At 42.3% G+C, this 21417-nt stretch overlaps 2 protein-coding genes across 2 annotated transcripts in view; one reads left to right on the top strand and one right to left on the bottom strand.

Annotated features, from left to right (window-relative positions):
- Positions 1 to 7295, top strand: part of sema3c (sema domain, immunoglobulin domain (Ig), short basic domain, secreted, (semaphorin) 3C) — a 70316-nt gene extending 63021 nt beyond the window's left edge. The window contains exons 17-18 of the mRNA XM_050036752.1: positions 1808 to 1938; positions 4561 to 7295. Of these exons, the coding sequence (XP_049892709.1) occupies positions 1808 to 1938; positions 4561 to 4980 (551 nt within the window). The 3' untranslated portion in view covers positions 4981 to 7295. The remainder of the gene's footprint in view (positions 1 to 1807; positions 1939 to 4560) is intronic.
- Positions 7296 to 7424: 129 nt separating this feature from the next.
- cd36 (CD36 molecule (thrombospondin receptor)) lies at positions 7425 to 19829 on the bottom strand. The gene is made up of 12 exons (XM_050036766.1): positions 19707 to 19829; positions 19173 to 19333; positions 18892 to 19036; positions 16481 to 16636; positions 15570 to 15661; positions 15267 to 15316; positions 15108 to 15177; positions 14625 to 14812; positions 13564 to 13682; positions 13397 to 13470; positions 11528 to 11582; positions 7425 to 11421 (listed from the first exon to the last, which is right to left on the bottom strand). The coding sequence occupies exons 1-12, from the start codon at positions 19827 to 19829 to the stop codon at positions 11245 to 11247; spliced, it is 1410 nt and encodes a 469-aa protein (XP_049892723.1). The 3' UTR covers positions 7425 to 11244.
- Between the last annotated feature and the right edge of the window lie 1588 nt (positions 19830 to 21417).

Genomic DNA, 21417 nt, shown 5'->3' with positions numbered 1-21417 from the left:
AAGCGGCAAGCAGCTATAAATCCAGTTATGTTTCTCAGGAGGTCGTAGGAACCAAAATAGAGTGAAAATGAAAGTGAATACTCAACTTACGTTCATCAGGTGGTCAGAAACACAACTCCAAATGAATGCTAATGTCGCTACGTGTCAACAGGATGTGTAAATAGGTCACTGGTTGGTAACATATTAGCCTTAACAAATTTATAAGGTGATAATATGTCAATGTTGCGTTTTCTCGTCACATACCGACGTTGGTCATGGACTTTCAACGTCCAGATATGATGTGCAAGGTACCCCGGCTGCGTTGGTTGTTGACACTCTGGGACGCCGTGTCAAGTTCTGCCTGTTACATGCATTGTCTTCTTTCAAAATACACTTCTGTTTTCACAGGAAATTTAATGTTTATATACAGTCTCTTTCAAACTGAATGCACTACGTCAGTAAAAACAACACCAATTGACATTTTTTTGCCTTCAACAACAGCAGCACATGATTGGGTTTCGGAAAAAAGAACAGGGTTTGGCTTTATAATCTTTTAGGAGCTGAACACCCCTGTGGACTTAAGTGGACTTTCGTCACCTTAACCTTTGTTTGTGTCCCGCCGCGTTTCCCACCAATGCCGCCAAGCACCATTTAACTACAACAGCAACCGACCATGTATCATGCTAACGTTAAAGCACAGCTTTTTCGTGAGTGTCTGACGCCGCTAGTCACTGCCTAAGCGCCGAATTTCTACAACTTCGGAGTGAGACCTTGTTGCCCAAAGATCTCAGAAAGTCCACATTATTACAGGAACATGGTGATGAAAATAAATGTTCGGTTAGTTCACATATTGCGTGTCAATTTTTTGCTCACATGTAATTTGTAATATGGTGTTCGGTTGTGGCGGTTAGTTGCTGTCCACGTAGAGTGACCGAGATTAGTTAGAAAAGTTATTTATCAGCATTAATCCTGACAACAAAGGTAAAGCAATTTTTTCGTGTTTTTTTTTAGGGGATGCACTGGTATTCACTATTATTGTTGTGTCATTTTAACGCTCTGAGCAATAAAATACACAACATCTTCTTTGTAGCATCCATGTTGTTTCCACGTTACGACTCAAAGCTCATGAACACACCAAAGTCAGAAGAATGACTTCCCAACTCTGGAAATCATCTAGAAACCATCCGAGGAGCATGTAAATGCAGCACATGTGTTTCACACAATGGCAAAACTGTCAATACAATCAATATAAAATGATTGTAGTTGTTTACACCAAAGCTGTAGCTGCATCCTCTGTGTATTTTTGTGTGTTAATGTACCCATCCAGAGGTCTCTGAGTCCAGGTACCGCACAACATCCATCACCAAAACTCACCCAGCAGCACTGGCAGGGTGCGGTTTAATGAGCGGAGAAGATTTGCTCCCCAGAGTGTCCCATTTCCTCCAACAGTTTACATCTCTAAATTAAAACGAGCTTGGGGAACAAACCATATGGCCATTACCACTAATTAGTCACAGCCCTGTCACACATCCAGCTGAGTGACGAACCATTTAGCTGCGACAAAAACGACGCGGCAAATGAGACGAGACGGAGTTGCTCCGGTGCATCGACGGTTATTTTGTCAGTCTGCGGAAGCTGGAGAAGTCTGGGTGGAGTTTGGTGGTGCTGCAGGTGTCGGGCTAAGCTCTGTGTCAACATTTCCCTCTCGCAGTGGGGACTTGAGACAGATTTGAGGCCATCTGTGGGGTTTGTGTCTGTCAGCGAGTGACGTCTGAAGTGACTCCCTTGACTCTGTGTGTGTTTGTGTGTGCATGTGTGTGTGTGTTAGCCTACAGGAACGCAGTGGAGATGACACAGTACGGCGTCAAGAACAACACCACCTTCCTGGAGTGTCTTCCCAAGTCTCCTCAGGCGTCTATTCGCTGGCTCATTCACAGAGACAATGACAGGAGGAAAGAGGTCAGTTTGACATTTAGAGAGGTCAAAGGTCGACATCACAGCCCGTATCTAACAAGCTGACATGGCACAACAAAAATCCCTTCAAGATAAAACGTGCTTTTCATGTTTTGGCTACGTCGTTGAAATATTACATCAAACATTTAACATGTCATGGCGATCAAATGAGCTCACACGCTTGATCAGGACTTGTAACGCCTGAGGAATGACACATAGAACATGGAGCGTCATACAGATCAAACATCCTATAGACCCAGACTAATGACTGGGATCTCAGCGGGGGAAATGCTTTACAAATATTTGACGAGATTAGATAAAGCTTGGCCCGAGTGCGCCTGCATGAAAAACCCTTTATGGACTGAGCTCTCACCTCAGTGGAGTAGATTCAGAGTAATGGCTGTTTTATAGCGTCTCCCCGTGAGAATAGAAGTTGGCCCTTTAAATAAATCACTTAAGTTTTATGGTGTGTAATGATCAGAGTCTTTTCCAAACTAAGGCCAGGCTGATTTTAAAGTGAGAAAGGACAAAGCTGTTGGATTTAGAGTGTCGCCATCGGTTTATTTTTAAACTGATGGCGACGAAGGCACTTCAGCATCTTTCAGCACCTCCACTGTGACGTCCATTTCAGCTTCTTTTTACACTTTTTTTCGCTGCATATCTTCAGCAGCAGCCACATTTGAAATGTCTTCAGAAGATGTATCTGTCCTAGTGAAGCATATGTATTAGTAACCTGACACGCCAGATGGTTTGTTAACACATGACCATCTGAGAAGCTGTCGTTGGAATCTGTTTGGAAAAGGACTGGCACTTTCAAAAATACTTGGCAGGTGATTGGATGAACCATCTGTCCGTCACCGTGTATCATGGACCATGGATCTATAGAGGAGCTGGATGCAGTGTAAAAAGCAGGACCCATTTCACCCCTATGGACGCTGCTCAGTGGTGTATGAAGCCAAACATTCAACTGACGCATATAAGATAATGATGGCAAAGTACACTTCCGTTATGGCAGCGCTGTCCTTGGCTGCGGCCTCACTGGCTCTTGGAGAGAATGGACATTTAACTTTTGCAATAACGCTTTTGCTGCTGATGTTTATCCATGTTTTATTCAGAGAGTCAAATGCAGCAAAATTTCTATCTACCTACCTACTAACCAACCAACCAAGCAAGCAAGCTACCGACCGATCTACCTACCTACCTACCGACAGACCAACCGACCGACCAACCTACCTACCAACCAACCAAGCTTCCGACCGACCTATCTACCTACCTACCGACTGACCGACTGACCGACTGACCAACCAAGCTACCGACCAACCGACCTACCTACCGACCAACCAACCAAGCTACCGACCGACCTACCTACCTACCTACCAACCAAGCGACCAACCGACTGACCAACCAAGCTACCGACCTACTTACCTACCTACCTACCTACCGACCAACCAACCAAGCTACCGACCAACCTACCTACCCGACCGACCGACCGACCTACCTACCTACCTACCTACATACCTATCTACCTATCTACCTACCTATCTATCTATGGCGGGCCGAGCTGGTTACTTCCACTTTAGCACTCCATTAATTTGAATGGGGATAAAAGTATTTTATCTTGCAGCTCATCTAGACTTTAAAAATGTTGTCATACTAAATGGATCCACCATGTATCCATATTTTTCGCCTATGGGAAAAGTTTTGTGGGCTTTCAGTGCCGTTCTTTCAGCGTACTCTCCAGTTCTGATACAACTCCTAACTTCTTAAGGAGCAGCCATTGTTGTTATAAACACTGGCCACACACATCTAAACCACAACCGTAGCTGTCAGTAGCTCTGCATAGGACGCTGATACTTGAACCCTGACGAGATGGATTTTCGTGTACATTCATTTCACACACCTACGGACAATTTAGAGTCACCAGTTAACCTGCATGTCTTTGGACTGTGGGAGGAAGCTGGAGTACCCAAAGGAAATCCACGCTGACACAGGGAGAACATGCAAACTCTGCACCTCGGGGTTCAAACCACAAACCCTCTTGCTGTGAGGCGACAATGCTAACCACTGCTCCATCGTGTCGCCATGCATTTTCGTGTGATATTGTGAGAATCCAGCTGCCCTGCAAGGTGAACCTACAAGAAAAATAAATCTAAAGAGATATGAAACAGTCTATGTTGCCTTTAAAAAACACAGCCACCCATATTCCCTAATTTGATGTTAGATGATGATGATGGTGGAATGCTATCTGAGACTTTGCTCCAAAATCTGCAATAATAGGCTGACATCTGCTTGTCTCAAAAGTTAGAATAAACCTTGAAAGAGTGTTAGAACGGTCTGAAGTCTGAGGTTTTTGCTCACAACGATTACTTATACATATGTTTACCTCATCATTTGAAACTTTGGCCACGTTTAATATGAACATGCATCACTGTAACATTATATATATGACAGAAAATAAGGAAAAGCATGATAGATCCCTTTTAAGTGACTCCATTAATCATCAGTTAGTATTTGTCAGGTTTCCCTGTCTGTATCGTTCAGGTACTGCTTTGATTTGGATCTTTTCCAATTCTGTGCTACAAACCATGTGGACAGGGTTATGGCACTAACTAACTGTGTCAACCACAGGTGAAGCTGAGTGACCGCGTCCTCTCCACGGAGCACGGCCTCCTCATCCGCTCCGTCCAGCTGTCCGACCAGGGCCTCTACTACTGCCTGACCACGGAGAACAGCTTCAAGCGCACCGTCGCCAAGATCCGCCTGCGAGTGCTGAGCGAGGCCATGGTGAGCGTGCTGACGGACAAACAGCAGTCGCCGTGGGCCTGGGCCAGCTCGTTGCACCCGAAGACCCTCCTGGCAGCCTTCAGTCCGGCGGAGAGCTTGGCCGTGCAGCAGTACTGCAAAGAGAGGAAGGAGATGCAGAACCTCCAGCAGAGGCAGCAGCCGCCTCAGCCGCCTGGGCCTCTCAGGGGGGACCTCGCCAAACTGAAGCCCCTGCTGGACCGGAGGAAGATCCGCAACCGGCGCAATCACCTCCCAGAGGTCTGACACAGGGGAGGTGCAGACACTGACGCGAAAACCTTCCTCTGTTTCTATCCCCTCATTATCCGACTCTCATCTCAAACTGCAGAGCTGCACTGTGGATGTACAGTAAAACGAGGAGGTGGGTGCAGGGAGTTGTTATTCGGCAATATCTCTTTTTCTTGCATGAGGTTCTGTGACCAGATGGCTGTGACACACACTAGTACACACGCACAGGCACCCAGGAGCAATTTATTTGCTGTTGCAGTCACAACCCAAACTGAAGTGGCCCTGTTATGAGTGCCACTAATAAACTGCAGTTGGTATTGCTTATGATAATACACCCTGAGACGCAGCTACGGTCGATGATCGTATCATATTTTAGATATTAGAGGGGAAATTGGACCGGCCGGATATTAGCTCACAATGGATTTGTTCACAAACAGAGGAAGTAATTTGAAATCACAATAGTAAATAGGGGAGATTGAAAAGGGACAAAAGGGAGATTGATGCATGCTTGAGAGTGAGCGCCCTCTCAAAGTATAATATCAGTATTTTATTAGATTCTACTCACATTTCTGTATTTACTTTGAACTAACAAAGTTGTCTCTGCTCTGTGAAATGACTGAAAGCGGTTCGCGGGCACATGTAGGGTAATAAAAAGTCAATTTATGAGAGAAATATGTTTTATTTTCTCATGGGTTGACTGCCTCACGCACTATCTGCAATAGCACTGTTAATACCAAGTGCAGATGATAAGTGGTACCAATAAAAAGTGTTTCATTACAGCGCTGTAAATTTAAAAGGATTTAGTTCAAAGTCCGACATAAAGGGGAAGTTTGATATTTTTCAACCTGGACTTTGTTTTCCCCTGTTGTTGTGTCGAAGTGAATTTTGGGTTCAACAAGTTTTGAAAGGGGTTCAGTATTGAGCGAGAGGGCTGCAGCTGCCAGTGACTAAAAAGGCTGTTATGTAACCAGCTGGGGCATTTGTGCACCGTCAGTTTATGTCTACTAACAGTGCTTGTTTTTGCTACTGACAGGCTGAGATTGTTATAGTAAGTGTTTGACAGCTGATGGAAAGGATCCCTACGGAGATGGACCTTTTTTTTAAACTAGTAACAGTGCCAAAATTGCCACCACCAAACCCACCAGACTCCATTTAAATAAACGGTAATTTTGTCATTGTAAAACACACTCCATTTAAAGTTGACAGAAAAATTCAGAACTCACAAAAACCATCTTGGTGTGTCTTTATACTGTTCCAACAATCACCAACTCTGGTTTGGTTGAAATTAACCCTTAATTCACCAAGTTAGATGTGAAAATATGCTGGCTCTAAACACCCTTAAATTACTGCTTATTTAAATGGAGTCTGGTGGGTTCGGTGTTGGCGATTTTTGGGGCTGTTTCTCCTTAAACAAAAAGGTCTATCTCTGTAGGGATCCTTTTTATAATGTCACCAGACACTTGAAATAACAATCTGAGCCTGTCAGTGGCAAAAACAAACACTTTTAGTGGACATAAATTCACGGTGATGACGTTGCAGCTGCAGCACTCTCGCTTCATAGTGGACCAATTTCCAAAATTGTTGTTCCTATTAGTCACTCAGACAAAAAACTGAAAATAGGGTCCAGGTTGAAAATTTTAAAGTTACCCATTAACATCCAGTACTGATTCTACCCAAACAGATTAATAGTAAAATACTGAGTAGAATATAAAATTCTTACACAGTCTCTCCTGTATTTATTCCTATTACTCAGACGTACACGTAAGAGAATCTGCCTCACTGTAATTCAGCTGCAGATTGTATCATACTTCTCTTGTTTCTTTCACAGAAGCATGTTTATAGAAATCCATCAGTAACGTAGAAGCATCTTAATCCTTGCCTGGATTAGATTTAGCACATTTTAGTTTTACAGCATAGTTTACATCCCACGGTAGATGCTGAAACATGACAACATCCTTCTTTGGATCCACATTTTCCACATTGTCCACAGCGAAGTGGGCACCTTTAATTCAGAAATAATAATTAATTGACATATGTGAATAGACTTTTGTTTCCTGAGGCGTAGTTAATGTAGATAGAGGTTATTTGTTGCTTGTGTACAGAGTATGTTTTTGTTTCTTTCCTCCTTTTAATTTAATGTTGTGCAGGTGTTTTTGTGAAAATGTGTATATAATTTCAACATATTTCACCAGCTATGACTGTATCTGCAAATTGCAGAGACATACAGTGTTATTTTCATTTTGAAAAAACAAAGACTTTCTAGCTGTACCTTCCCTCTAAACAGATCTCTGCTCCGCGTTTAATAAAGCTGTGTGACCGGCATCATGTCAACTTCAACTCAGTGTAATTTCGGTGTTATGAAACATATGTATTTCTATTTATTAATGTCATGATAGCCTGAATAAATCTGTGCAGATGAATCTCAAGTTTACAGAAAGAGCATGTATTTTATTGTCAGACATTTTTATTAGTATAATTTCTCAAAAGGTGATTTTCTTTTTTCTTTCTGTTACCGGCAGATACATCATCCCTCTGTTGACTTTATAGATCCCATGGAGGGGCTTGTCATGATTATGATGGCCAATATGATTTTGGGATATATTGTTATTTACTTTCTTGTTGGAGATTGATGAGAAGATCGATACCACTGTTATGTTTGTACAGTAAATATGAAGCTACAGTCACCAGCTGGTTAGCTTAGCTTAGCACAAAAAAAAGTAGTAAAATTTGACTTGACCCTGATCATCTCAGCTAACTCTTGACAAAAAAGTTAACAAGTATATCTCCCAAAACTATTCTGTAAACGATTATCACACGAAGAAACTTTGACAACATTGAAAGTGTATGGGTACACACTAACGTCAGAGGGTCCAGCTTTTGAAAAACATAAACTTGTGTCCTAAATTTTTAAGATTATTGCCCAGTACCTGTAGAGAAGCCAATTTCCACCAGTGTGATGAAAAAAAAACAGATCTTGTCACTCATTATAATGAGAAATTTTCTCAAAATGATGACTTACTTCTCTGAGAATAATGAGAAGCTCTCTTAAAAGAAGGACTCAGTTTCTGAAAATACAAAATATCTCAAAACAGCAGGTTTGTATCTCAAAATAATGACTTACTAGAACAAAAATATGAAAAACTTTCTCAAAATAATGACTTAGTATCTCAAAATAATTTAAAAGAATGACTTAGTATCTCAAAATAATAAGAAACTTACTCAAAATAATGACTGGATTTCTCAAAATAATGAGTTTGTTAGGTTTGGTTACATCACTGACGATGTGTTCAGGTGCATCAGAAGATGTATTCAAGAACACACAGTGTTACAAAATGAGAAACTTTGTCAAAATAATGAACCATTTCCCCCAAAAATATGAGTTAGTATCTCAAAATGAGAAAAGTCCTCAAAATATTGACGCAGTATCTCAAAATAATGAAAAAAAACAAAAACTTAGTTTCTCATTGTTTTGAGATCATTTCTCAAAAATAATGGCTTAGTATCTGAAATGTATTTTAAAAACAATGACAGTATCTCAAAATAATGAAAAAAAAAGACTTAGTATCTCGAAATAATGAAAAACTTTTTAAAAAAAAATGACTAGCTAAAAGAATGAGACACTTTCTCAAAATAATGAGTTTATACAGTGACGGACTCAGGATGTTTGAAGGGCAGGGGCGAAAAGGAAAAAAGGGCACCTACTGCATGACATGGGGACAAGAGGACAGCTAAAAGGGCACATCCGCTCGTTTTCATCCAATAGGGCACATCGTCTTGTTTTGATCAATCAAGAGGGCAGCCAAAAGGGCACATCCGCTCGTTTTCATCCAATAGGGCACATCCGCTCTTTTTGTTAATCAGGAGGGCAGCCAAAAGGGCACATCCGCTCGTTTTTGTTAATCAAGAGGGCAGCCAAAAGGGCACATCCGCTCGTTTTTGTTAATCAAGAGGGCAGCCAAAAGGGCACATCCGCTCGTTTTTGTTAATCAAGAGGGCAGCCAAAAGGGCACATCCGCTCGTTTTTGTTAATCAAGAGGGCAGCCAAAAGGGCACATCCGCTCGTTTTTGTTAATCAAGAGGGCAGCCAAAAGGGCACATCCGCTCGTTTTTGTTAATCAAGAGGGCAGCCAAAAGGGCACATCCGCTCGTTTTTGTTAATCAAGAGGGCAGCCAAAAGGGCACATCCGCTCGTTTTTGTTAATCAAGAGGGCAGCCAAAAGGGCACATCCGCTCGTTTTTGTTAATCAAGAGGGCAGCCAAAAGGGCACATCCGCTCGTTTTTGTTAATCAAGAGGGCAGCCAAAAGGGCACATCCGCTCGTTTTTGTTAATCAAGAGGGCAGCCAAAAGGGCACATCCGCTCGTTTTTGTTAATCAAGAGGGCAGCCAAAAGGGCACATCCGCTCGTTTTTGTTAATCAAGAGGGCAGCCAAAAGGGCACATCCGCTCGTTTTTGTTAATCAAGAGGGCAGCCAAAAGGGCACATCCGCTCGTTTTTGTTAATCAAGAGGGCAGCCAAAAGGGCACATCCGCTCGTTTTTGTTAATCAAGAGGGCAGCCAAAAGGGCACATCCGCTCGTTTTTGTTAATCAAGAGGGCAGCCAAAAGGGCACATCCGCTCGTTTTTGTTAATCAAGAGGGCAGCCAAAAGGGCACATCCGCTCGTTTTTGTTAATCAAGAGGGCAGCCAAAAGGGCACATCCGCTCGTTTTTGTTAATCAAGAGGGCAGCCAAAAGGGCACATCAGCTCATTTTCATCCAATAGGGCACATCGTCTTGTTTTGATCAATCAAGAGGGAAGCCAAAAGGGCACATCCGCTCGTTTTTGTTAATCAGGAGGGCAGCCAAAAGGGCACATCCGCTCGTTTTTGTTAATCAAGAGGGCAGCCAAAAGGGCACATCCGTTCGTTTTTGTTAATCAAGAGGGCAGCCAAAAGGGCACATCCGCTCGTTTTTGTTAATCAAGAGGGAAGCCAAAAGAGCACATCGTCTTGTTTTGATCACTCAAGAGGGCAGCTGATAGGGCACATCCTCTCATTTTCACCTCTCAAGAAGGCACTTTAGCACGGCGTTTTCAACCGAGGTGGCACCAGGGGGCAGCAGTCGCCCCCCCGACCCCACCCCCTGAGTCCATCATTGAGTTTATATCTCTAAATAATTACAAAATTTCACAAAATAATAAGAAACTTTCTCAAAATAATGAGTTAGTACCTTTAAAAAAAAAAAAATTAATATCTTAAGATAATGACAAACGATACTATCACTACTACTGTCATTATTTTGAGTTTCTCATTATGTCATTATTATCGCATTACTCTGAGATACTATTATTTTGAGATATTAAGTCATCATTTTCAGAAAGTTTCTCGTGGTTTTTCTTCCATCACACTGACAGAAATAGGCTCCCATATACCTGAGATACCTGAGGTTGCAAATTCACCTCAAGAGGAGGCGTCTAATCCCAAATGAAACACTCCATTATACTGTAAGTGTGACATGTGAGATTCAGACCCAACAGTTGAATCAAAGACACCCAGGAGGCTGTACAGGGTCATTTAAAACCCATAAAACCAAGGAGGGGCCTCCTGCTGGGCAGAAACACTGCTTTCTCACCAAACAAACCCAAGTACCATTCAGAACCACTATATAATCATCCCTTGACTCATTTTTATGACTCTTTTTGATTTATGGACCACTCAAGGTAAAGAGGAAATCAAGTCATTTTGCTCCAGTGTGCACAATGTGGAGGTTTGTCGCAGCAGCTGGAACGTCTCGGCTGTATTTTAGGCCAAGGGGAATGTGGACCAAACGTGATAGACTGTTGCCGGGTAGGAAAGAGCCAAGACTCAGAACCGAACACCCAGTGAGAAACTCGTTTTCAGCTTTTATTCATTTAGAAGAAACTAGTTCAGCAAAGGTTAGGGACATTTGCGCAAGATTAGATTCATGTACATGTCTTTCATAGGACGTCAAACAGACCCATCTCTCCTCTGTGCAGATTAATAACCTGACTGTTAGTGGCGTCTCCATCCGCTCTCCCGTTAAAGATCCCTGATTGAGTTAACGTTACAGTGTTTGCAATTGAAATAATACTTAACAAAGCTCTGGGAGCTTTGCATAAATCACAGTATTCCCCCCCTGGTATCAAAGGAAGTATGACATTATAAATAACACTAAAATTACAAAAAAGTGCAAGTCTATATCAAAAGGTCTGATGTCCCGTAGCAGCTTAATGCACTGTGCCCTGCGACTCACACACAACAGACACTTCTGTGTGATTCATTCACACCAGCTTGCTTTGGTTATCGTTCCTCCTCACCACGCAGTAGGAGATGAGACACACGACGAAGATGCCCACGCCTGTGCCCATTAGCGTGTTCTGTATTATCTCCAACATCTGGATACGGGAGACTAGCTCCGTCTTAAACCTCTCTGCCGTTGGGTCGTCCACCGCAGCCGTCTGGTTACATTTTGGAGACACAGAGAGAGAGAGTGACTGATTATTATGCATCCCGAGCTAACAGACTCCACACTTCATGACTGCAGGGCTGTGTTTTTTATCTTACCTCATTCAGCCAAACAACAGGGAATATGGTATAATCCTTGACTTTCTTCAGCACCCTGCAGGGAGAGAGTTCATTACTTAGTATTCAGTGCATGATGATGTCTCAAAACAATTTTGCCTTTATTTGACAGTGACAGAAGAGACAGGAAATGCAGGAAGAGAAAGAGGAGGCGGATGACATGCAAACACAAAGAAATAGCTTGACATTTGGGAAAAGCAAGATTCTGCGTCAAATTCACACCATAGGCGTGTATGCAGTATGTTCTATGTCGACACATAGCCTACGCTGTAGCCTGGCGTGCACCTCCACAGAAATGTAACTACTGGTCACAGTGACGCAGACCTCCTGTCGGTTTCTGTAAGCTGAAACCATTTCCCTCAGTGGAAACAAAGCTTTTATTTACTTTAATTTCACAGATAAGAAACAATAAATTGTGAAGACAATAAAGCCTCCACAAAAATAGCATTTTAAGTCTTGTGTGTGATTTATCCTGACTTCATATGAGCAGAGGAAATCTCTGCTTGTGGCTAGGCTAATTTATACAATGTAAAATGCCATAGGCTTGTGCTAATAATGTTAGCATGTTGTATTTGTTTGGAAAACGTATTTAGTATAAGACAGTTTTGTCAGTGAACCTTGTGAGTTGTAATGGAGCTGAATTTTGTAATGTTACCTTTGTTAAGTGTTGCTGTTGTCCCTGGCTTCATTAAGTAGAGGAAAAGTCCGTTAGCCGCTTAGCTAATGTATACAATGTAAAATGCCATAGGCTTGTGCTAAAAACATTAACATGTTGTATTTGTGGGGAAAATGTGTCCAGATAAAGACAAGTGCTTGTCTGTGAATGCTGCGAGTTATAGTGAAGCTGATTTGAATGCTAATTACCTAACTGTAGAACGTAACGTCATTCATAGGGCGCTAATTCAAAGGATATCATACAAACTGTCCTATGAGGATATGTTACGCTGGAGGATTCCACCAGAGGGCACAGCAGAGAACTGAGACCATGAAGAACTTGCTAGCTTAGCGGTTAGCTTAGCAGTCCATACAAAGCCATATAATAAATACATAACCACAGTAAAACCACGACTTGTCCTTTTGAAACTTTTTTGTACTAACTAAAGAAACCAGATAACGTGTTAATTTGTGAGCTCTTCAGTTGGCAGGTTTTGTTACGTCTGAACAGTGCCAGGCGAGCTGTTTGCCCCTGTTCTCACACCCGGGCCAAACAGAACCTCTTGTGTGAGCAGTGCGACTGAGGCGCCGCTTGGCTGCGGCTCATCTAGAGATTTGGAGTCTCGCCTATTTTTTTTCCATGAGATGGTTTGCAGCGAAAATAGACAGACAGTAATCTGTTGGTAGTCATATTGACATCATACCAGCAACAATACACCTTTCACAGCTATTTCAATGGCTCTATCTGTAAAATATATCCCAATCATGAAAAAAACATTATTTTTAACATAAAACTTCTTTTTTCCATTTCAAATGAAAAGCCCTAGAGCATTTCTGTTGACAGAATCCCTTCATTTGTTAACACAAGGCTTTTATTGTAAAATATTAATGGCTATTATCAAAGCCAAACTCTGTGTGCAAAAATAGGGCTGGCAGGCAGCAGTAACACTGTCTGTGTGAACACCACATGCAGGCCAGCCACAGCCATTCAACGAGGCACCCATCACACACAGGTAGAGGAAGGCAGAGAAGCCCGGGCGTCAGTCTTTACACTAAACTGACTAGCTGCAGGCTGTAGCTTCACATTTACCACACAGACATGAGAGTCGTCTTGAACTTCTCATCACACTCTCGTCAAGAAACCAAATAAGTACATTTCCCAAAATCTTTCCCCTAAAAAGGTGAAGCACTACTTACGTGATGACCTTTGATGGTCCATACATCATATTCACTTGAATTCTCTTGGCAAACCTCAGGGTGAATCCGGTTGTCTGGTGGGAAAATACCACAAAATTAGCATCAGAATTGCTGCCACTAAAAGTCAGAAATCACCAATATTATTATATAAGTTTAGAGGCTTTTACAGGTTCCACGTCCAGGTAGGTGGCATGGTGCTCCTCGCTGGGATTGAGGCCCAGCACGGCCTCTCGCAGGGACTGACTGCCATGAAGGAAGTGGGGCAGAGAGATGTAGATCGGTTTTCCTGTTTAGGTGGCAAAGAAACAGAGGAGTCAAAATACCAAGCTGCAGAACAGAGAGAAAGTTCTAGGTCCCGACACCCCAAGCTAAGTAGTCTGTCCTGTACTGCTGGCATTCGTCGGCACCAGTCAGGTTTTTTCCCACCAATTCAGCAGCACAAACTTGTGATATGAGGTATAATTGTTTTTTGTTAGCCACTGAGCTCTTTGGCAGAAACACTACCTGATGGTTTGTGTAATTGTTCACTGGTACATGGTAATGGTATGGAGGGGTATGTCTTACACAGGTGCAGAATATGCGTGCTTGTTAGCCGTCAATTTGGTGTATTCATGTGCAACTTTTTGGCTAAGACACAGCGACGTGAGGCAACGCAGCAGGTGGCTCTCGTTGCTGCTAGTTCTCTGAAGCTGGTTTGGTGTGTCTGGGCCTTTAACGCAACAGTGAGTAAGACTGAGGGGATTTGTGGGAGTGTAGAAGTGAGTATTGCAGATTGCAACCAACTAAAACTTCTCCCACAAAGGTCTCTTCCGTTCTAGAACAAATGGACCTGGTGATTTAAACCAGTAAAAACACAAAATAAAGCAGTTTCATGTAAAAATAAATAATCGTTTTTCCGATGCTCTTGTTGCAGAGAGGGTTCTAACTGCGGTGGCTGACGTGAAAAAAAATTTGAATGGCCATATCTAGAGCCAATGTTTGGTTTGTCTGTTCTGGGCTACTGTAGAAACATGGCAGTGCAACCTGGCGCGATCTCCATAGACAAGGACCCGCTCCCTATGTAAATATAAGCGGCTCATTCTAAGATGACAAAAACACAAAGATTCTTATTTTCGGGTGATTTTACACTAAAGAAAACATACTTATTATATTATATTTCATTTCTGCAAATATATCCTGCACACTGGACCTTTAACTCATGTGCTCAAAGAAACGAATGCTTACTGACCGTCTTGACAGGAGCTGATGTCCAGAACTCCTGCCAGGGTGCAGTCCTTGGTAGTCTTTGGGTCTCTGCAGAAGCATCGATTATCTGGGTTGACCGTAGGGGAGGCCAGGGTATTTGGCTGGAGGGTGTAGCGATACACTTCAATCCCTTTCAGATCCAGTCTCGCCTCAAAGCCAGCTGACACAGACCTGAAGACAAAACAACACAGAGACTAGTACAAAAGTCTTCCAGAGACGGACCTCCATGTACCCAGTAATATCTGACTCTACTGTGCAGCATAATTCAGACCCTGGTGCATGGTTTTGGTGTTAGAAAGCTCTGACCTCTAGTGGTTACTGAGAGGAAAAGTCCAAATGGTTGCAAGGCTCAAATTAAGATGTTAAATCTCCCGTCGTTGACACTTACTGCCCCACTTAATGTTAGCAAAGCACAGTCAGACTACATCGGATGAAATTGCTCCCACGAAATGAAACTTTTCATCACCTGCAGATGTCTGACGAGAAGAAATAGAGCGGCTTTGTCTTGTCCACAAAGGGAGGGAATGAGGACGCATCTGAGGAAGAGGGGAGAAGTAATGAGCTGACTCGTCTGCATTTAGAGCTGCAGCGGTGTATTATAAGAGTAAAGCAGAATGAGCCAAACCTGTCCCGTTGATCATGTTACAGTACTTGTCGTCCCAGAAACGTAAGGTCCTGTTGGACGAAATGGAATTTGTCAGGCACACTATTTGATTTAACAACAGCTGAAAATTTCCAAAAGAAAAAATGGAAATCTCACATGTGGGAATCTGTACAGCCTGATTAACCTGATTTCATTAAACAGCCAAAAATATTACAATAAAAAAACTGGATCCTCACTTGTCAAAATCTGTAGGAGCTGATTAAAAGATAAAAGCCTCAAATCCAGTCTCAGTATCTCCCTCGCTTAATTCAAAGTCAGACTCACCTCTCTCCTCGCCACCTGTCAATTATGCCCACTTTTGAGATGTCGTCCTTTCCAGTGAAGACGTTGTAGTAGCCATCATACGTTCCATTGTACTGGGAAAAACACATTTTACACAACTAATTAATAAAACTGGGCTGTTACTGGGTAGATGTTGTCTAGGGCTGTCCTGAATGTTTCGAAGCTTCAAAGCATCTACTGTTGCCATGGTAATTGACGTCCAAATCAGTATCCAAATGCTTCAGATTTATAAGCATTGCCCCAAAAACTCAAATAGCCTACAAAATAAGAAATAGTACATTTACATAGGTCTATTTATTTATGCATTTGTTTATATGCCTACATATGAGCAAATTCGTTTCTATGGGGCATGGCTGACGTTTTCGTTTCAGGTAAAAAGAATAATCCTTGTAATCTGATTTTTGTCCTTGTGTCTCATCAGACTCATAATTAAAATAACAGGAAAGTATATAAATAATCACAAGTTTGAAGAAAGTATTATAGCTTGCATTGCCACCCCCGTGCGAAGCTTCAAACATTTGTAGGTAACTCTCACTGAAGCTTCAAAGCATCAAAGCCCAACTTCTATGTTAATTATTTGTAAGTTCATTCATTCATTCATTCATTCATTCATTCATTCATTCATTGTCCGTAACCATTTATTCTGTTAGGGTTCACTGGGGTGCTGGAGCCTATCCCAGCTGACACTGGGCAAGAGGCGGGGTACACCCTGCATCGTCAGACTATCGCAGAGCTAGCACATAGAGACGGACATCCATTCACACGTTCAAATCTATGGGCAATTCAGAGTCACCAATTAACCTGCATGTCTTTGGATGGTGGGAGGAAGCTGGAGTACCTGGAGAAAACCCACGTAATGTGTAAGTGCAAGGCTGCAATATGTGTTTACTCACAGGAGCAAATAGGCCCACAGTTCCTTTCAACATGGGGTCTTGGTATCCCCACAGCATTTCCTTGACTGTACGGTTCTGGAACAAGGAGGAGTTGCTTGATTTTATCAGAGTCTCCAATGCACCATGAAGCACTTTGGGAACCAGTGAATAAGCTCCCTGGGAAAAAAAAAAGAGAAAAAAGCTGAAACATTTATCTTTATATTTGGAAAAGGATCAGTGGATGGTGTCAATTATAAAAGGCAACAGTGTGGATCTATAATGATACACATAGAGAACTGCTGTGCACACAAGTGCTGTGGTTGCCTCAGGAGATAAGCCAGAAAATAACCCTCTTTTATGACTGTGATACTGCGTAATTACTGACAAACAGAGCTGGGTTTGCTCATGCTTATCATTTGAGCCTTATCAAAGTTTGAAGAGAAAGCAGTACATGCATCAACTGTACCCATAAACAAAGACTGCCATTGTAAAATGATGACTTTTTTGTCGTTCATGCTTTTCAGACTCCCCATGTCTTTTTATACCACCAGTCATCAAACCTTACTTAAGTTTGATGACTTAAGTACCAAAAACTGTCATGTACCAATTACTTGCTCAGGTTCATCGTCTTTTTTCTTTTTGTGAATGGACAGTTCCTGGTTTCAATCCAAATTAGCTGTGCTAGCTGTGTATTTATGAAAAACATGCTTGGAGTCGCCAAAGTAAACACAGAAATTAGCCTGCTGCATCAGTTTTTATAGCTAACTTCCAGGGCAACTAGCCAGCTAACCAAGCTAGCTGTGTATTTATGAAAAATATGCTCGGAGTAGCCAAAGAAAACATAGAAATTAGCCTGCTGCATCAGTTTTTACAGCTGACTTCCTGGGGAACTTGCCCTTCAACAAAGCTAGCTATGTATTTATGAAAAACATGCTCGGAGTCGCCAAAGTAAACACAAACATTTGCCTGCTGCATTAGCTTTTATTGCTAACTTCCAGGGCAACTAGCCCGCTAACCAAACTAGCTGTGTATTTATGAAAAACATGCTTGGAGTTGCCAAAGAAAACACAGAAATTAGCCTGCTGCATCACCTTTTATAGCTAACTTTTTGGGAAACTTGACCGCTAACAAATTTAGCTGTGTATTTCTGAAAAAAATGCTTGATTGCCGAAGTAAACACAGAAATTAGCCTGCTGTATTAGCTATGTAATTTACTGTGCACTACTTCCAAAGAAACCTGCTAGAAACCAAGCTAGCTGCCTATTTATCTACGCACAGAGATAAACTGTAAGTTTAAATGTCTTATGCTGAGGTGGGTCAACACGAGAATAAAATATTGGAATTTTTCTTTTATGTTTCAATAGTTTGGCTTTTTTTGGTAAATAAAATACAAGAGTTTTATTGAGAATCATGTTAATAGTATTCCTCAAAGTATGGTACTGAGAAAGTATTTGTGTCAGTACGGAAACGCAAGCCTTAGCTAGCCCGAGCCAAGCTTAATTTTATTTAATTTTTTTTTTTTTCTTCTGAAACAATTCTTCATTAATTGCAGACTAAATGTTGGCATTGTACATTTCTGCAAACCTCGACTCTGCAACATTTGTACGTTTTTATGTAGCCAATATGTTGAACTTTACATTATATATGTTTCAACAATGCTGTGGTTAATGTGTGATTGTGAACTGCTGATAAATCGTTACAAAACAACCAACTTTGGTCGCGTAATCACGACTGGATATGCTGCCGCTAAATCGCTAAAAACACTCATTTTCAGTGACGCAATCATGGCTGGAAATGCCACCAATAAATTGTTGTTTTTGTTTGTTTGTTCTTGGTCTTGAACACTGGTCTACAGTGTTCTGCAGCTTGGCGGCCATCTCATGCACACCACCACCATCCTGTCTACCTCCTGATGACAATGTCAGCTAATGTAATCAGAACTTTTTCACTTTTTAAATTTTGATACGATACATATGAAATGTACAGATGTAACGTATCCATAGTTTGCAGAAACGTACAATGCCAACGTTTTCCACTGGTGACTGGGCTACTTCATGATGTGTTGCACTGGCTTCTCTGGAGTCTCCAGTTAAATCTGAAGGGTTGCTAATGATCAATGGGATAGGAAGAAAAAAAAATCTATACTGTGCAAATTCTCTAATTCTTCCTTTTCCTGTGAAATCCTGGCAACTTTTCACAACAAACTTATTCAAAGGAACAAGCTGGTGAGCCACAAATAACCTATCACAGAGGGTCACGAGTCAAAAAGGTTGGGAACCACCACTAAAAAGAGCAGTTACAGACTAAAGCGACCCACTTTGCAGGGCAACACAGCTTGCCTTGGCACAGCTTGCCTTGGCCTTGGAACAGAGTAACTATTAACAGTAGAGTGGAGTCAGGAATCACCGCACAGGGGGGTGACACTCACTTACAGCCACAGCCAGGTTGAGAGAGGTGACTTTCTCTTCCTCTGATCCCACTGACATGGACGGCTCAAAGATGGCGCCCATGGGCAGCAGGTATGAGACAGTTTGATTGGGGTTGAATGTGACGTTCTCTTTGGCCAAATATCTTGTCCTGAAGGGGGAGAGGGTCTTACTCAGATGTTGTTATGTCTGGTATATCAGATAAATGTGATGATGTAGTGACAGCAGTGCCAATTCTGAAGCCGTTCATCAAAATGTTACAGAACAGGAACATAAATCAGCCTTACCTGTACGTGTAAGGTCCTTTTTCCACGACCACTGGATTTGCTCCCTTCTGCAAAACCTCCTGGGCATTTTGCACGTCAAAGAACCAGAACTGCCTGTACACCTGTGCCCCTGCAGACGCCCAGTTGTCATAAGCTGTCGTTCCAGGCTCAATGACGGCTTCCTAAACCCAGCAGACACACAGACAGTCTATTTTTAACATACCTCAAGACTGCCAGCAGGCCAGCTGCCCCACTGATACATGAAAAGGGTGGATGCTCAGTTATAGGAGGAAAAAAAAGGTCTAAGCCGCTAAATTTTTCTCCACGGTGTCTAGTAAAAAATCACAGATGCCGATCTTTTGATGGATAAAAACAAGGCACAGTTGGCTTTCTGCACAGCTTCTTGTTTACCATTTGAAGCAGCTTTCCAAAATGCACGCCTCTTCCCTCTCGTTTCTCCTGAATCACCTTGATCTCCGCGTACTAACTCAGGCACATTCACACACTCTGTCACTCCCTGTTCTCTAACCCGAGGGGTGAAACTCAGCACCATACCTTCTCCACTGTCCCCTCAATGACGCTGTTCCCCACTGGGATAAGGACGCCTCCCAGGACGGCTACCACCGCCCCAAACACAGCTCCGGCTATCAGCCCGCACCTTCTGTTACAGCAGCCCATGGTGGTGTGCGTTTCCCTCCGTCAGTCCGTACGGCTGTCTGTCTGCCTGGCAGCCTGTTCTCCTTCTGTCTCTGTGTTTGTGGTGTGTGCTAGTATATGTGCAGCTTGTCTGTGTTTGTGTCCTGGCAGCAGCAGCAGGCAGCAGTGGCACAGACAGGCTGTACCATCAGAGGAGCTGACGGAGCAACGGAGGCCAGGTAAAGGTATACACACCTCTGGCAGGCACCCAGGGACCTCCCATCAAAGTTATATAATAGCAAGCAAGGTTTAAGGTTCAGCTGAGAATTATCACCCCAAGTATCAGCAAGAACTCCCTGAGCAGGTGATAACAGACACAGCAGACTGAGTGTAGATGTGAATAAAATAAAGCTAATTTCTGATTCCAGAGCCACGCCATTTTTCTTTTGTTTCAGTCATTTTAATACATTTCAACACCTAATAACACGAAGCCTTGACTTGAACATTCAAGAGGGTTTATCAGGATGTGAGCTATCAGTTCTAGATATTCAGTGACCTGGATGATAACAACGTTCATAGAGATTTCATTCTCTTCTTTCCCATTCTGCATCTTATCTGTCCCTCTCTATCTGCTCATCTCTTGTCTTCTAGACGATTTCTGCTCCAAGCTCCGAGCTTACAAGAGACCGAAAAGGAGGAACGTATAAATGATTAAGTACTGTATATCCTCATTGTGCAGACACAGTGAAAAAAGGAGCTTATCTGCATTTGTGCTTGTGTAATTTCATAAGAGACATTAAAATGAATTGCTCTTTATCTCTCTTAAAGACATATGTTCAGTGCTTATCTTGATTTCTTCAGTGATTTCCTTGGAGTTCCACATGGAGTTTTGGAGCGTAATCAGCAGCATTGTAACAGTGGTTGTGCACATGATGATTGATGGATGCAATCCTTTTTTTGTACTCTTTGCCAAGATTTAAAGTAGGGAGCCAGGTTTTGCATAATTTAATTGGCATTTCCCCATCCCACTATCTGCTGTCTATCTCTTCCCCCAGACAAAAATTGTGTACCTTGGCATGTCACACAAGGGTCACTTAAATGTGGTTTAGTAGCTGGTCTACTAAAAGAGACTGACAGGTGAGTCATTCTGGCTATGATGCAGGAATAAGTACTTGAAGAAGGTACTTCGGCACGTCAGTGGACTTGTGAGAGACAGCAGCCCGGTCGCCAGAAGAAAATGTTGGCTTTGTACATTTCCGCAAACTGCAAATATGTTGGATTTGCATTTGTATGAAATTTGTAAATACTATATTTCTGAATTGATGTAGTAAATGAACTGACACCAAGGTGAGATCCTTGTCAATCTGCAGACCTCTGAAGACCACTCTTCAAGACCAACAACCAACAGAAGAGGGTGTGATTTAGCAACCCGTCTCTGTTTATCCACTGGGGATAGTGCCTCAAAAAGGGATTGTTTTACTGAGACTTCCATCCAAAAGAGGTCCACAAAAAGTGGTTGTTTAGCACCGAGATATCGCTATGTTTCCAGCTGGGATAGTGTCACAAAAAGCAGTTGTTTTTACCAAGACAAGTCTTTGATTCCTGCGAAGACATTGCCACAAAAAGAGGT

The sequence above is a fragment of the Epinephelus moara genome, chromosome 23, assembly GCF_006386435.1.
Source record: "Epinephelus moara isolate mb chromosome 23, YSFRI_EMoa_1.0, whole genome shotgun sequence".
NCBI lineage: Eukaryota > Metazoa > Chordata > Actinopteri > Perciformes > Serranidae > Epinephelus > Epinephelus moara.
Note: the sequence above shows the minus strand (reverse complement) of the source record. Positions and strands in the feature narration are given on the sequence as shown.

What these genes read in the sequence shown, in the direction of transcription:
- cd36 (XM_050036766.1), bottom strand. Translation starts at nt 19,829, where the DNA reads ATGGGCTGCTGTAACAGAAGGTGCGGGCTGATAGCCGGAGCTGTGTTT. An exon ending in TTGAGGGGACAGTGGAGAAG is followed by an intron (nt 19,334 to 19,706) that starts GTATGGTGCTGA and finishes TGCTGGGTTTAG; the next exon opens with GAAGCCGTCATTGAGCCTGG. An exon ending in CTGTTGTTTGGCTGAATGAG is followed by an intron (nt 11,422 to 11,527) that starts GTAAGATAAAAA and finishes AAATGTAACCAG; the next exon opens with ACGGCTGCGGTGGACGACCC.